Genomic DNA, 17,092 nt, shown 5'->3' on the forward strand with positions numbered 1-17,092 from the left:
AAATCAATATATTCAAACAAGCTGTGGGTGTTTTTAAGATGATAATATAGCAAACAATCCCGAGATGGTGAATCAGACGTCCCAGACGAGCACGTGTTCTCCGACATGCCTATCGCCCTCAGATCAGAGGACAGTCAGATATACGCACCCCTGTGAATGTTATCACGACCAAGACGAGGTTTTATCACTGTGGGTGCGCGAACGTTCCAAACAATGCCCTTGACATTTGTATAATCACTGTTCGTTGTGCAATATGTGTGCATAGTTATCAGTCAAAGCGAGAAATACTATCATATATCAAACTGGGATATAACACGAGAAGAATGCCATTAACATAACTTTTTATTTAAAAAATCCCAAACTCTGCCTGCTTGTAAATTGTATTTAACTTTTTTTCTTATTTCCTAGATTAAAAAAAATAAGTCATTGCTGACAGTGGATTTATAAACATAGATGTGGAAAGAAGATTTAGATTGTATATTTATATGAATATGTATAAGGTCAACGTTCTTATAACAACATAAACAACCCGCCCCTTGAAAATCCGGGGTAGAACTGGTCTTCAGCAACCCATGCTTGTCATAAGATGCGACTAACGGGATCGGGTGGTCAGGCTCGCGGACTTGGTTGATGCATGTCATCGTATTCCAACTGCGTGGATCGATGCTGATGATATCAATCACTGGATTGTATGGTTTTGACTCGATAATTTACATACCATAGTCATATAGCTGGAACAATGCTGAGTGCGGCGTTAAACAACAACAAACAACATAGACAACCCATGGACGATAACACTGGGACATTCCTCACATCTTCAATACCCCTACATATAAATCTATGCCTAAGGTACCGGATGCAGAAGATGCGATTGAGATCAACATTATAACTTTGATTTCCGTTTAAAGCTTCCCGAATTGTGAGCTATCGAAACTGAAAGGAACGCCATATTTCCGCGATTCATCAGCAAAGCGACACATCACCGGTTTATATTATCCTCTCGCAGAACAATGCATATTGCGAATACGCTCGGGATGAAAACTCCGCATAGCGCTCCTATCTGTTCATCGCACCAATAAATAGTATCGAACCCGCCAGCGCTGTCAGGAGCTGTTCCCTCACTCAACACCGTATCGTATTACCTTACGTCAGGAACTGGTTTAACTGTAGAACACACGTACGTTGCTTAATTGATTGTGTTTCTGTAGACCAGGAATAATTTTACTATCTATTTGAATCCATAGTGTGCGATCGCAATTATGCTACAGCGGTTACAATAGCGCGGCACATGATTAAAACATGTTACAGTTCTACAAGTAACATCTCCTAATGGTTCTCCTCGCCATTGGGAAATACCTTGATTACTTGAAAAGTCACGTGATAAAACATGTGACGTCACGCTATGACCTGACCTCTGAACCCAACCTGGTGGGCCAAATCCATGTCGAGATTGTGAATGGTGGTAGATCACCAGTATTATGTCTCCGACCATGTTGGACATTCGTCGTGTGTTAAAATGGAGCCAAATCGTTGTCAACGTTGCAGTTATGATTCTAAGCATGTGCGTGTTGCTGCCGTTGGGATATGTGTGGAAGTATTTCAATTCAAGCTGCCTCCTGAACGCTGATATCTTCGTGCAGGTGTCGCCAAACAAATCCGTACTACTGAACACTGAGAGCACAAAGTGGGGCGACAATAGCCTCTGTTTCTACACCACATTTCTCCCAGTGGTCGTGGCTATCCATTCATTTATTTGGACCTGGTTTTTCGTGTACGTAAGAAGATCGTTAAAGGACGGAGGGTGAGTAATTTTATTAATATTAAGAATTGATTTTTTTAACTCACGTTTTTTCTCCAGTGGTAACTTGTAGTATTCACCCATGTGTTTAACACTTATATACACTTTCACATCATATTTTATTTTCGTGTATAAAATGCAGAACACGTAGCAGATATATGGACGTGGTTTGTGTACTTAGATAATCATGATAATAATACTCTGAATACATAATTTCATTTAGAAAGTGGTCAAATGTAACATATGTTATAATCTGGGGTAACACTTACATAGTAAAGTACAGAACCCACACCTGCCAGGGTGAGGCACCTAATCGCCAGCACACGAAGTCAGCGATCTAACCCACTCAGCCACCGAGGCTTCCACAAAAATGAATGTCCGACAACTGGTAGTCTAGATCACGTGCTTTGAGTAACCCCCCCCCCCCCCCCCCCCCACCCCCACCCCCCAACACTACACTTAACCGTTAAATGAGATCTGACATTTTATGACAGTTGTGACAGTTTTATGACAGTTGTGACAGTTTTATGACAGTTCGAGTGCATTTTAATGTACAACCCTTAATTCATATAGTTATTAGACAACAATAACAACACATACATATCCCCATATTGCGATAACCTATGTACTTGTGCTACACATGGCAGCATTTTTATCGTATGGACTTTCGGGAACATTTTTAAAGTTCGTTTGCTGCTGATGAAAAGCTAAGCACTTTAAGTTCTGTCGTGTTTTGTTTTTGTGCTGATGTTTTAGGGGTGGGTTTAAGTTTTCATGTTCCCATCCGACAAATTAAAACTGTTCGGCGGATTTACAAACCTTAAGGACCTTTTTAATAATACGTTGGACTTTAGAACCGCTGTCGTCGTCCCCAAACTTAGAAACCAGGACACGTAATACAGTTACACAATCACAGCTGATCGATTTGAAACACGACAGAAGGGGCCCCACCATGTGACACCAAGCCATGCAGATTCCTCGTCCCGCTGAATATGGGAATAGCAATATCGCGATCTACATTTACGTTCATGGATTAAATGCCAGTATGTCTAAGATGCCCCTTGCAATGTGTACCCCACTGTGTTAGTCAGGAAATAGATCACCGCTTATGTCAGAGATAAATGTAACAGTACTCGTGTATGCCTCCAGCAATATCCAGTCATAAGAAGTGCATATCTCGCCGTCTCACGCGTATGTGTGAAGGAGGGCATGACACATGCATGAACTGTACATTATTGCACAAGTCGGCAGACCGACATTAATAACAATACTCTGATACAATCTGATGTGCATGAAATACCGTAATTGCGTACCTGTGCAAACAAATCACTATATTTTAACCTGAGTGAGTGAGTGAGTGAGTTGGGTTTAACGCCGCTTTTAACAGTAGTCCAGTTACATCCTTAATGTGGGAAGAAAACCCGAAGTGATGCAGGTCTCAGACGGGTATGGTGCTGACAAATCCAGAAACATAATCGGGGCGAACCGGGATCCGAACCCATAATCATAGTTTTTTGGTGTGCCCAAGGGACGCAACCCTACACAGCGAATCACGGCGCCTTAGACGACTGGGACGACTGGGCTACCCGTGCCCCCCATTTAACCTGAAAGTCTTATTATTGTAAGCTACCCAAAAGCAGTTAAGAACACACGATTCTTTCATATGACTGTAGTTAATCTGTCATATGAAAGAATCTATTGCTCTTTAGCTTCTTTGAGTAGTAGGGGGAACGGGTGGCCCAGTCGTCCAAGGTGCCGCGATTCGCTATGCAGAGTTGCGTCCCTTGGGCACGCCAGAAACCTATGATTGTGGGTTCAAATCCCTGTTCGCCCATGTTTCTAGGTTTGTCAGCACCATACCCGTGCTCGTGGGTTTCATCGAAGTGGCAAACGTCTGAGACCTGCATCACTTCGGGCTTTCCTCCCACATTAGCTGACATGCCGTGATATAACCGGAAGACTGTTAAAAGCGGCGTTAAACCCAACTCACTCACTCATTGAGTAGTATGTATAACGCACACTACTTTGAGAGGCATTTAGTCGTTTGATCACGACGAAGTAAGGTTGCCGTAAAAGACGACTGTGCTTGTCGTAAGAGGCGACTAACGGGATCGGGTCTGAGCATGAACCTATGTTCTTCAGCACCACACCGGTGCTTAGGGTTTCAAAGGTGTGCGTCAGGTTTGGCTTTCCTTTCACATTTAGGAAACAAAACACACACGTAGTGTGTCATCCAATCATTTCATCCCGTGAAGATTCCTTGTGAAGACTGGTCGCTTGTCGTAAGAGACGTAAGACTAGCGGGATCGGGTGGTCAGACTTGCTGACTTGGTTGATGCATATTATCGTACCCCAATTGTGAAGATGGATGCTCATGATGTCAATCATTGGATTGTCTGGTCCAGACTCGATAATTTACAGAGCTGGAATTGCTGGAATATTGCTGAGTGTGGCGTTAAACAACACCCAACCAACAAAAGTAAGGATAATGAATATGGATGAACTTCTTTATTACATTTGGAGCTTGCATATAACGGTGTTTTATATTTTATAAGTATTTACAATAATGTACAAATATTTACAATAATAATGGATTTTTTATTAAATATTAAAAGTATAATAAATCTGCGAATTGAGATCATGTGATATTAGTTAATCTTGTAGTTACAACAAACAATGCAATTTATGATATGCTATTCATTAACACAGTTGTTACAAGAACTGAACTGTGATTTTGCCGCATTGTATTAGAGCAATTGATTGCCTTATGCTTTAGGAAAAGGAACAGGCGGTAGAGAACATCTACAAGCATAAATACTACTACATAAATCGCTTTTATCTTTATTATATATATAATAATCGCTTTGCTTACTTTGATGTCCACTGTATATTTTAGCCTCGAGGAACTATCGGGAACACTAAATGTGATTGAATGTTAATTGTTACACTGCTGAGACCTGAGTGGTCTGTAAGTGTGATGGTTGTCAGTTATGCACATTGTCAATGCAGCTGTTTACTTGCACTGGTTGTGTATTGGTAGCTAGGGTCAGTCTGCACACCGGATTCCTGACTACCCACGTGGGGAGCATGCCGTTGTTGACAAGACCGACAGGTTGTCATTAGCAAAATTCAATACAAAGTCTATGTACGGCTATCCTTCGATAGTCTCGTGCAAATAATGCATATTGAGATTCAATAAAAATAAACAATGTAACTGGTGAATGTAGGTTTTTACGCTGCAATCACAGGGGTTTGAATCGGAAATAATCGTGTGTACTGCCCCGTTCCTGTGACAAAGCGATCTTATTTGTTTGTTTGAGATTTCTTTTGGTTATTGAACGATTTTGTTGCTTTAACTCGACAAAAATAATAATTAATTATTATGCCTCACTCAGCAATACTGCAACTATATATGCATTTTGATACTCGAGAAGTTAATCAACACCCGATTCTTTCATATTACTATGGTAATATGAAAGAATCTGGTATTCTTCAACTTCTTTTGGGTAGTATATAACTACAGAGATGACCTTAAATGGTCAAGTTTGAACCTGACAAACCAATGGTTGACAGTACGAGCATCGGCCAATGGAATACTATGACATACAATCAGCTCATTCACAATTTGTAACCATCCGATCCTCAGTCAGTCAGCTGTAAGGACTAGCGATGGGTACTGAGATCCTGCTCTGCCCTGGAATCCCCGCGGGGTCGGTTAAAACAAGACCAGTCCGAGTGCTTCCTCAATGGACTCCAAGGGAGTTTGCTCTTGCTTACAAAGGGCATGTACAAATATCAACAGCTCCCATTACTGTCACTCATGTTAAAGGCTGATTCATAAGTAATGGCCCCAAATACAAATACTGAATCATAATCTCAAAGCTGTACCTTGGCAGTAGTTGAGAAGGTTATCCATGGTCTTTACGGTTGTTTGTAAACAGTAAATTGAACGGACCAGGTTATTGTATGTCAAGTTTTTTGCATTTGCGTTTTGTTTAATGAAAAAATATATAAACAAAATAAATGTTACCCATATATTTTAATACACCGCAAGAGAAACAGCAGATATTTAATGAAGTATACTGCTCAAAAGATGTTTAAGAACATCCGATTCTTTCATATTGCTATTATTACATGTAATGTGTCATTTCATATGGTAATGTGAAAGAATCGGATGGTCCTTAACATTTTTGTGTGGTATATGTCAAGATGTGTAAGTGAGTTGAGTTTAATACCGCTTCAAGTGAGTGAGTTGGGTTTAACGCCGCTTTTAGAAGTATTCCAGTTACATCGAGGCGTGTCAGCTTAATGTGGGAGGAAAGCCCGAAGTGATGCAGGTCTCAGACGTTTACCACTTCGGTTAAACGCACGAGCATGGGTATGGTGCTGACAAACCTAGAAACATAATCGGGCCGAACCGGGATTCGAACCCATAGGTTTCTGGCGTGCCAAAGGGACGCAACTCTGCACAACGAATCGCGGCGCCTCAGACGACTGGGCCACCCGTGCCCCCTAATACAACTTTAAAGTATTTCAGATTTATCACATGTATGTATGTGGTATATTATTAGTTATGGTACCTTCAGTTGCCGTAAACGGTGTCATAACTGATATTATTATCCCTCAAATTGAGATTGACCAATCGGAGAGCAGAACTAATAATATGAGCCCGTATACCGTCAGTAAAAACTTAAGATGGTTGTTAATGACCTAATATAAGCCGGTATACTGTAAGTAAAAAATCAAGATGGTTGTTACTGACCTAATATGAGACCGTATACCGTCAGTAACAGCCATCTTGGATTTTTCAACACCCACCTCACATGTTTCACAATGAACATTCTGATCCAGAAATTCGTTATTTGACACTGTTTTGTGTCGTTATATCTTTGATTCTAATGTGCAAGAAGAGTAATTTTCAAGAAAATCACGTTCATGACTTTAGTGATAAAGATTAAAGTTAACAAATTCAACAAGGTTTGGCCTCAAATGTTTGAAGAGTAGTCTCCCTTTGAACCTAACGTCAACGGTTGGAATGGTCAAGTTCTCATTTTGACATGTGCAACAAAGATACCAGATAGTGAGTGAGTGAGTATGGTTTTACGCCGCTTTTAGCAATATTCCAGCAATATCACGGCGGGGGACACCAGAAATGGGCTTCACACATTGTACACATGTCGGGAATCGAACCCTGGTCTTTGGCGTGACGAGCGAACGCTTTAACCACTAGGCTACCCGACCGCCCCACCAGATAGTGGAAACATTTCGGTATAATAAATACGTTATGGTGGCTTTAAACGCCTTGCCCAATATTTTTCTTCTAACCTAATATGACATTTAAAATGTTTGACATGATACGATGACACTCCATATGCATTGGGAAAGATTACCGACCGTAAACCCTGCTTCAAAGTTGGGCTGAGTTAGGGCAACCTAACTCTAACCTTACATGGATGACTTTTTAATACTTATAAAAAGGTGTTTTTGACTCTCTCTTTTTAAATCGAGGCAGGGGTTTCCGCATAAACTGTAAACGTTTGATTCAGCACTATATGTCTGACAACATTTTAATCGGTCAGCGGCCTGGATGGTGTGTTCCGTACAAGCTTACCAGTAATACCTCCGAGGCGTGTTTATTGTTCTTATAAAGTACTACCGGACACCCGGGGATCTCGGGGATCGTCCATACCGTCTCGTGACACCCTTCAGTTGATAAAAACACACACCACGGATATTCCGAGACACAGATCAATTTCAGTGTCCCTGCGGTCCGTGCATTGCACGCACCCCTCGTGTTTGACATTCTCTCATCACGCGCAACGTCTGTTGACACAACACCGACAGCTAAACTGTCACAATAAGAGTGAAATGAACTCATTATTCCCCGTCACTTGTCAGTACTGATGAGGACGTGTGCGTATTCAACACGCAGTGGCTGAGCTTGTGTTTGTTGTGTAATGTGGGCGTCGGCCGCCTGTAATGTACTGTCGTGTGTTCCGAATTAAGCGTCGCATGTATAGAATGACATGTGGGTTGTCTTGTATGACTGCTGTTGACATCAATTAGCTGTTAATCGCGAACCAACACATTCAGTTTCGGATATTTTAGATGGGAAGCATTTCCGAGGTTTTGCGAATATTTGTATTACAATGCTTTCACCCTGCCATTCATGATGCAATAGTAACTTGGAGCCAACAAAACCTTCGAGAAACCTTTTAACTCAAGTTTGGAAAATTCGCCTGCACACGAAGGCACAACATTACAAAGTAATATGGCGACAATCTCATCTCTCGAAAGGGGACCGCCTCTGTGGTCTAGTGGTAGTGCGTCCGCCCGGAGAGCAGAAGATAGGTCGGGGGTTTGTTCCCTGGCCGCGTCATACCAAGACATTACATGATGATACTTGTTGTTATCCTGCCTGACGCATGCCATTGAGAGAGAGAGAGAGAGAGAGAGAGAGAGAGAGAGAGAGAGAGAGAGAGAGAGAGAGACGTCGCTACTTAATTGCAATACTCACCTCACCCTCTGAGGATTCTGGCCGTTTTTCTCGCCGTGTTAACCCTTGGGGACAGACCAGGTGCCTATGCTTGCAAGTGTCAACTTGGTTCATTACGTCATCGTACCCCGAGGATATCAATCACTGGTTTGTCTGGCCCAGACAGCTGTCTGTGAACAACATTCACTCACGCAGTGCCTGCCTGTGAAGATTCCGGTTATGCGTAGGTCCTCAGTACCACATGCCTTTCGCACAGGAATCTTTTTGAAAAAAAAAAATTTGTTTGCTTGTTTGTTGTTTATGGCCGCACTTAGCAATATTCCAGCTATATGAAGACGGTCTGTAGCATCGATATAGGCAATTGGGATACGATGACATGCATCAACCAAATCAGCGAGCCGACCATCGGATACCGTTAGTCGCCTCTTACTACAAGCATCGTCACCTCTTACGGCAAGCATGGGTTGCTGAAGACATATTCTCTCCCCGGATCTTCACGTTTTTTAAAAACCCAACTAATTTGTCACAGAAAAAAAACTGGGAAAAGAACCAATTGAACGCTAGACATACTGGATATCCTGGAAAATGTGAAATAAATTCGAAAATATATTCTGAACAAAAATCCTGACTAATTACAATGACCATGCTGGTTGTGAGACCAAAACGGCAGGTATTGCCACTCAAATTATAAATCACTGGTTTGCCGTGACTAGGTTTAATTATTTACATGCCATTGTGATTTAGTTTGTGTTAAGCTGACTGAGAATTAAATACCACTCACCCACTCACTCGTGCAGAATCCCCTCTTGTCGGGATTATCTGAAACTCTACCCTTTTGTGTAGTCGCTGTCGCAATCACAAACATAACTAGAGCGACACGAAACTTTTCTGATATCAAATGTCTCTATAATGACACCTTTTGTAATATATAGGCGCAGCGTTATCATTAACCACGCCTTGTCCAGTTTCGTGATTTGCATATCATTGAGAGCCGTTAAGATCCGGGGAAGAATAGATCTGCAGCAACCCATGCTTGCCGTAAAGGGTGGCTATGCTTGTAGTAAGAACAATGTCTTTGCTTGTTTGTCCATATGACGGCGGTTCCGGGGTAGAATAGGTCTTCAGCAACCCATGCTTTCTGAAAATAATCGAGTCTGAACCAGACAATCTAGTGATTAACATCATGAGCATCGTTCTGCGCAATTGGGATCCGATGACATGCATCAACCAAGTCAGCGGGCCTGACCACCCGATCCCGTTAGTCGCCTTTTACGGCAAGCATTGGTTGCTGAAGACCTATTGTTACCTCGTATCACAATTGCTTAGATCGATCCTCACAGGATTGTGGCTCATGCGTCCCCAGTTCCCAGTACCCACTGGTTTGTCTGGTCCAGACAGCTGCCTGTGACCAACATTCATTCAATCCATGCTTGTCCTAAAAGGCAACTATGCTTGTCGAAAGCGGCGACCAACGGGATCGGGTGGTTAGGCTCGCTTATTTGGTTGATATATGTCATCGTATCCCAATTGCTCAGATCGATCCTCACAACGTCAATCACTTGAATGTGTGGTCCAGACTCGATTATTAACAGACCGCCCTCATATAGCTGGAATATTGCTGAGAGCGGCGTTGAACAACACACTTGAGACAATCATCCCTTAAGGTTCCGACATGGACACCTTATTACCTCCACGTTGTCTCGAAGTACGCAGGGGCGGTCGGGTAGCCTTGTGGTTAAAGCGTTGGCTCGTCACGCCGAAAACCTGGGTTCGATTCCCGACATGCGTACAATGTGTGAAGCCTATTTCTGGTGTCCCCCGCCGTGACATTGCTGGAATATTGCTAAAAGCGGCGTAAAACCATACTCACTCACTCGAAGTACGCATGACTTGATATTCTTCTCGTTACTATACTTTCACTGTCTATAACAGGGCAGTAATTGAGGATGGTGACGGCACCACGTGATGAAAATGCTAGGAATTTCTGACCCGTTCGTTGTAGTGAAAATGCACTTTTTATTTTTAAATACTTCGCATCGCAATCGGGAAATATCAACATTCCGCTTTGTGTTATGAAAATACAGACTGCAGAGACGCTTTTGCAGCAATACCCATATCCGATTTCATAGGTTTCACGAGTAACAGAGAACATTCTTGAAATCCGACACCCAGCCAGTTCTTGCTAAGCACTACAGATGTGCGCGGAACTTTTGTCAAGAACATTAATGAGGAATGTTTGCCTGATGAATAGCACATGCGTGGTTTTGCTATAAAAAAAAAATCAATTCGGATACTTTCGACAATAAATGAGCCATTTTTATTTTCTTATTAGAGTAACATATTAGATTCTTTATTAATTTACTAAATCTCATTTCAAAATATTTCCTGATTACATATTGCTCATCTTCCATTTGGAAGAATGGGTAACCTTTTATGCAAATTGTGTGAGTGGCCCGTGCAATCGGTTGGGCAGGATAATGTCATGCTTACCCTTTTCGCGATTTTATCCTTTTGTCGTAAAAGGGTACTATGCTTGTCGTAAGAGGGGACTAACGGGATCGGGTGGTCAGGCTCGCTGACTTGGTTGATGCTTGTCATCGTATCCCAATTGCGTGGGTCGATACTCATGATGTCAATCACTGGATTGTCTAGTCCAGACTCGATTATTTACAGACCGCCATCATATAGCTGGAATATTGGAGTCTGACGTTCAACAGCAAATAAACAAACAAACAATACACTGGCATGCGGATTAAAACAATATAAACTAAACAGTGATTCATTACATCATTTTCTAATTCATAGTATGAATTATCTTTTGTGATGGCGTTAACGTTTAAAATGACGGAATGAAACAGCACCCATGGTTCTCTGATGTGCCTACCCGGCGGTGGGTACAGACAGCGGACGCTACCGATGAATTGTTTAGCGTTCTATTGCCCTCCAGGGACAAACGGCCATCAGAATAGAATTATCATCACTGTTCGCAATATTAATTTGTTCATACTCCTCTGATGTGTATCATATGAAACGCAGTGTGGGATGGTGAGTTTGACGGAATGATGGATTGATATGGCAAAGTCCTGGTACTGTATACGCCAGTTGTCGGACGAAGTGCAGCCAAATATCTTTTCCCCAATAACTTTTTAATATTCCGATTTTCGGCCGACTGTGATGAATATGTTCTGTCTTGTATGACCCACCAGCCTAATATTCCCATTAATCAAACTTCTATGTACGAAAAGAAATAAACCTCACGTATGGCAATTGAGCATTAACGTATCAAGACGTTGACGAGAGCGGAAGGTCCGGGGTTCGATCCCCGGCCGCGTCATACCAAGAGGACGTTAAAAGCTGATACTTGTTGTTGCCCTGTCTCGCGCTCGGCATTAAGGGGCTACAACAAGGACTGGTCGGCTCAGAGTCAGTATACTGTGTCTGAGTGGGGTATTCATGTTACATTGCGGCATGGTATCTCAGTTGGCTAGCATTAAAAGTCGGCACCAGTCAGAACTACCGCACGCACGCACGCACGTACGTCGCAATATAAGTGCAATAATCTTGGACTCAAAGATAAACCCCTTTTTGACTCACCTCACACCTGACGTTGAAATTGGTGAATTGAAGAAACATCGATTTCCGTGTCCAGTATCAGCCCTACTAATGATTATTCGGGAGTTAATATTTTCAGACCTTTTAAATTCATATAAGTATCATGTATGAATGTTATTGACTAGTTTTACCGGAATTAGAGGAGCGTCTTTTCCCAAGCACCTGTGCGTTAAGCGAAACGCCTAAGCTTTGTCCTATAGACACTAACTCTTAAAATATACATTTTAGAAAATTCAAAGATCTTCTTTTCTAAAATACTCCGTACTTTCTACAACTCAACATGCGCACGCACACTCGACTGTGTTTATATAAGTTTGTAAACACCCGGGCAAAAGAAAGTATACACCCATGTTTGATAGTGGCTAAACATGAAACAAACAAGAGATGGTTATTCAATTGTGATGTATTTGATACGGTTATAATTGTTGTGTTTGGGCTTTAAAGTTTCTAGTGTTTCGGCGACAGCTTTCAGTCTAGTAACGTTTTGGTAACGTTGGTAATTGTATACTTCGGGTGTGGGTGTGGGTGTGTCAGTATTTTAATTATGTTACAGCGTGTCAGCTTCATGTAGAAAGAAAGCCGTAACGCAGGCCGTAGAATGGGAAATCCATGGTCCGCGGATCCTGCTACAACTATGAGGCGCTACTCAGTACCCGTTTCACCTATCACCGAATGTGTTTCTTTAGAGAAAGAATCATGGACCAAAAGCACCAATTATGTTTACAGTCCTGAAGTGGGTGAATGAATGTTCTTTTACGCCACAACAGTCAGCACAGCTGTATTTTAGTGACGTTATTGAGCCAGTCTGGACCAGACAAACCAGTTGTTGATATGGTGGTCAGCGATAAGTCGCAATCTGTCCGGTCACACGTTACAACCACCCAATCCACATTATAGGCAAGTCTTACGGTATGCATGCACGGAGATCTGTTCTGCCTGGAACAAGACAAGAAGACAGTAACAATACAATTTTTGGTGAGATATTTTTAATTGACTTCACTTCTCAACTGGAGCGGGCCCGGTTAGCCCAGTCGCCTAAGTTCGCAGAGTCCAGAAACTTCAATCGTGGCTTCGAATCCTGGTTCGCCGCGATTATGTTTCTAGGTTTGTCAGCACCATTTTCGTACTCGTTGGTTTCACGAAAGTGGTAAACGTCAGAGACCTGCATCACTTCGGGCTTTCCACCCACATAAAGCCGACACGCCGTGATATTACTGGAATATTGTACGGCGTTAAACTCAACCCACTCACTCCAGACTCGACTTGACCCACGCATTATTTGCATTCATGGAACATTTACACGTTAAATTGGCACCACAACGTACAACACTCCTTTTCCAAAGTGCCACCGCTTGACGTGATAACGTTATGTTCAGATCACGTATGCACGCTGAATTGATCGATACCTTGAACTTTGGCATAACCTTTTGCAATGGCAAAGACTAGCATAACAATTAATATAATTACGGACGGGGTATAAAGAAGGCTACATGGTGTGATGTAGCTTTCCCAAAGATATGGAATATAAGTCGCAGTGTATTTGTTAGTTGGCTGAACCAATTTGTCCACCAATTTATCAACATTACACGTTTTGTCCACTAATTATGAGAATAATAAATACGTTGCACTTTCAGACACCCTTTCATCCAATCCTAATCTAAATTGACCATCGGCTAATGAATAATATATGTACATTATGTATTCATATAAACAGTGTGCTACCAAATCATTAGATGCATAAATTATGTTTCAGTGAGACTCGATTTTGTGCAGATGTTGAAAGCAGCGTTATATTTTCAAATCTCAATTCTCCATTACCCAGAAAGTGTAAAACGATGTCAACAAGTTGAAAGTAAATGTACACATGTTGAGAGTGAATGAGTTGGGTACTGACGGCGTGTGGTATGGTAGTGCCTAATCACGACGAGTCACCTCGATGTGGGAGGTAAGGCCGTAGGTAAGTGATGTTGGTCTAAGACGTTAACCACTTTGAGGAAATCACCAGCACGTGTATATTGCAAACAAACCAAGAATTCTAATCATGGCGTAGCGTGGATTAGAGAAAAAAAGAGCACAGGATTATGCCACGCATAAGAGGCATACATACAATTGCGTTGATCGATGCTCATGATGTCAATCATTGGATTGTCTCGTCCAGACTCGATTATTTACAGACCGCTGTCATATAGCTGGAATAAGATTAGTGCGGCGTTAAACAACAAACAACATAATATAAAAATTGAAATTGATAAGGGAACACTTCGTTTTAGAAATGTAAATGATCGCGGGTTCCCATCCTTGTCAACCAAATACGCGTTGGAAACAATGCACACAAACACATCTCAATATTTGATTCTGACGTGCTGAATTTGTATGCGCACTATTTCAAATGCACTAACAGTAAGGCTTATTTCCTATTTTTTTGAATTTTCCCTTATTCGTTTCCATCGGTATATATAGTGGACACGTGCATTAAATACTTAACAAAATGTCATGCTTGGTTGAGGTCAGCCAAACCGAACTGTTCGTATAAAACGATATGGCGGTTGCTGATGTTTTATATACTATACCATATGTACACAAACGTTCTTACTTACCTCTACGTTGTCTCGAAGTACGCAGGGGGGTCGGGTAGCCTAGTGATTAAAGCGTTCGCTCGTCACGCCGAAGATCGGGGTTCGATTCCCGACATGGGTACAATGTGTGAAGCCCATTTCTGGTGTCCCCCGCCGTGATATTGCTGGAATATTGCTAAAAGCGGCGTCAAACCATACTCACTCACTCACTCACTCTTACTGCACCGTGATACCTACTACTCAAAAGATCAAGAACACTAGATTTTTTTTTGTTCATCTGCCATGGCTGGTGGGTATTGCAACTTATCTTCTTTAACTTATTTGGAGTAGTATTCATGCCAAGTTAAAACCAATGACAAAACCATAATGTATAAATGGGTCGATTTTTTTTTCAGAACCATTTCTTTAAGGTAGACAGTTTAAGGTGTTTTCTGGGGCCAACTGCAAGGTGACCTTGACCTTGACTAACCAATGATACTGCTAGGACTTTACGTGCCCATCTCTTTACCTTGTTTGTATATGTATCTATGACGGTGTGACGTAATGTTGTTTCAAACTTTCAGAATGCGTATGTTTCATGTTTGTGGCCCTCGAAAACCTCCAGTTTAAGTTGCCGGGGGATATAGAAACGGGCTCCATCCGTCCGTCCGTCACGTTTCGTTTCCGGAGCATAACTCATACACCGTTCACTATTTTTTCATCAAACTTTACAGGTCTGTCATGTTCATGCTGAACTGGTGCCTTTTGCTATTTAGAAATTTTTGAAATTTTTATTTTTTACGTTTCCATGGCAACAAGATGGACTTAGGTTCTGTTAGGGTAGGGTTCGTTTCCGGAGTATAACTCATAAACCTTTCAATATTTTTTCATCAAACTTTGCAGGTCTGTCAGGTACATGCTGAACTGGTGCCTTTTGCTATTTAGAAATTTTAGAATTTTTTATTTTGATACGTTTCCATGGCAAAAAGATGGACTTAGGTTCTGTTAGGGTAGGGTTCGTTTCCGGAGCATAACTCATAAACCGTTCAATATTTTTTCATCAAACTTTGCAGGTCTGTCAGGTACATGCTGAACTGGTGCCTTTTGCTATTTAGAAATTTTAGAATTTTTTATTTTGTTACGTTTCCATGGCAACAAGATGGACTTAGGTTCTGTTAGGGTAGGGTTCATTTCCGGAGCATAACTCATAAACCGTTCAATATTTTTTCATCAAACTTTACAGGTCTGTCAGGTTCATGCTGAACTGGTGCCTTTTGCTATTTAGAAATTTTTGAAATTTTTATTTTTTACGTTTCCATGGCAACAAGATGGACTTAGGTTCTGTTAGGGTAGGGTTCGTTTCCGGAGTATAACTCATAAACCTTTCAATATTTTTTCATCAAACTTTGCAGGTCTGTCAGGTACATGCTGAACTGGTGCCTTTTGCTATTTAGAAATTTTAGAATTTTTTATTTTGATACGTTTCCATGGCAAAAAGATGGACTTAGGTTCTGTTAGGGTAGGGTTCGTTTCCGGAGCATAACTCATAAACCGTTCAATATTTTTTCATCAAACTTTGCAGGTCTGTCAGGTACATGCTGAACTGGTGCCTTTTGCTATTTAGAAATTTTAGAATTTTTTATTTTGTTACGTTTCCATGGCAACAAGATGGACTTAGGTTCTGTTAGGGTAGGGTTCATTTCCGGAGCATAACTCATAAACCGTTCAATATTTTTTCATCAAACTTTACAGGTCTGTCATGTTCATGCTGAACTGGTGCCTTTTGCTATTTAGAAATTTTTGAAATTTTTATTTTTTACGTTTCCATGGCAACAAGATGGACTTAGGTTCTGTTAGGGTAGGGTTCGTTTCCGGAGTATAACTCATAAACCTTTCAATATTTTTTCATCAAACTTTGCAGGTCTGTCAGGTACATGCTGAACTGGTGCCTTTTGCTATTTAGAAATTTTAGAATTTTTTATTTTGATACGTTTCCATGGCAAAAAGATGGACTTAGGTTCTGTTAGGGTAGGGTTCGTTTCCGGAGCATAACTCATAAACCGTTCAATATTTTTTCATCAAACTTTGCAGGTCTGTCAGGTACATGCTGAACTGGTGCCTTTTGCTATTTAGAAATTTTAGAATTTTTTATTTTGTTACGTTTCCATGGCAACAAGATGGACTTAGGTTCTGTTAGGGTAGGGTTCATTTCCGGAGCATAACTCATAAACCGTTCAATATTTTTTCATCAAACTTTACAGGTCTGTCAGGTACATGCTGAACTGGTGCCTTTTGCTACTTAGAAATTTTAGAAATTTTAATCTTTTTACGTTTCCATGGCAGCAAGATGGACTTAGGTTCCAAACTCTTCTTTTTTTTACAATTTCCATGACAAGTTCCACCTCGGTTAAAAAAGGTTAGGGTTTGTTTAGATTTAATTATGTCATAAAGTCTGCAACAGGGGCGGGGGATATAGCCACGTTAGTGGCCGACTCTTGTTTGTATGGTGGTGTGGTGCAGTTTGTTTTTTTTCTATTTCTGTCCGGAATCGTAACTGGTGTTGTTGGTCCTCCATGTGTGACATGGATACTGTGTTGCTACCTGTGCCTCCATTGTGTCCGTGAATAGTGT

At 41.3% G+C, this 17,092-nt stretch overlaps 1 protein-coding gene across 1 annotated transcript in view; it reads left to right on the forward strand.

Moving 5' to 3' along the window:
* Positions 1–1,465: 1,465 nt before the first annotated feature.
* LOC139443095 (transmembrane protein 179-like) overlaps positions 1,466–17,092 on the forward strand; it is a 31,684-nt gene continuing 16,057 nt past the window's right edge. The window contains exon 1 of the mRNA XM_071224026.1: positions 1,466–1,801. Coding sequence (XP_071080127.1) covers positions 1,479–1,801 — 323 coding nt within the window. The 5' untranslated portion in view covers positions 1,466–1,478. The remainder of the gene's footprint in view (positions 1,802–17,092) is intronic.

The sequence above is a fragment of the Haliotis cracherodii genome, unplaced genomic scaffold (assembly GCF_022045235.1).
Source record: "Haliotis cracherodii isolate W230 unplaced genomic scaffold, xgHalCrac1.p SCAF_5, whole genome shotgun sequence".
NCBI classification, from domain to species: Eukaryota; Metazoa; Mollusca; class Gastropoda; order Lepetellida; family Haliotidae; genus Haliotis; species Haliotis cracherodii.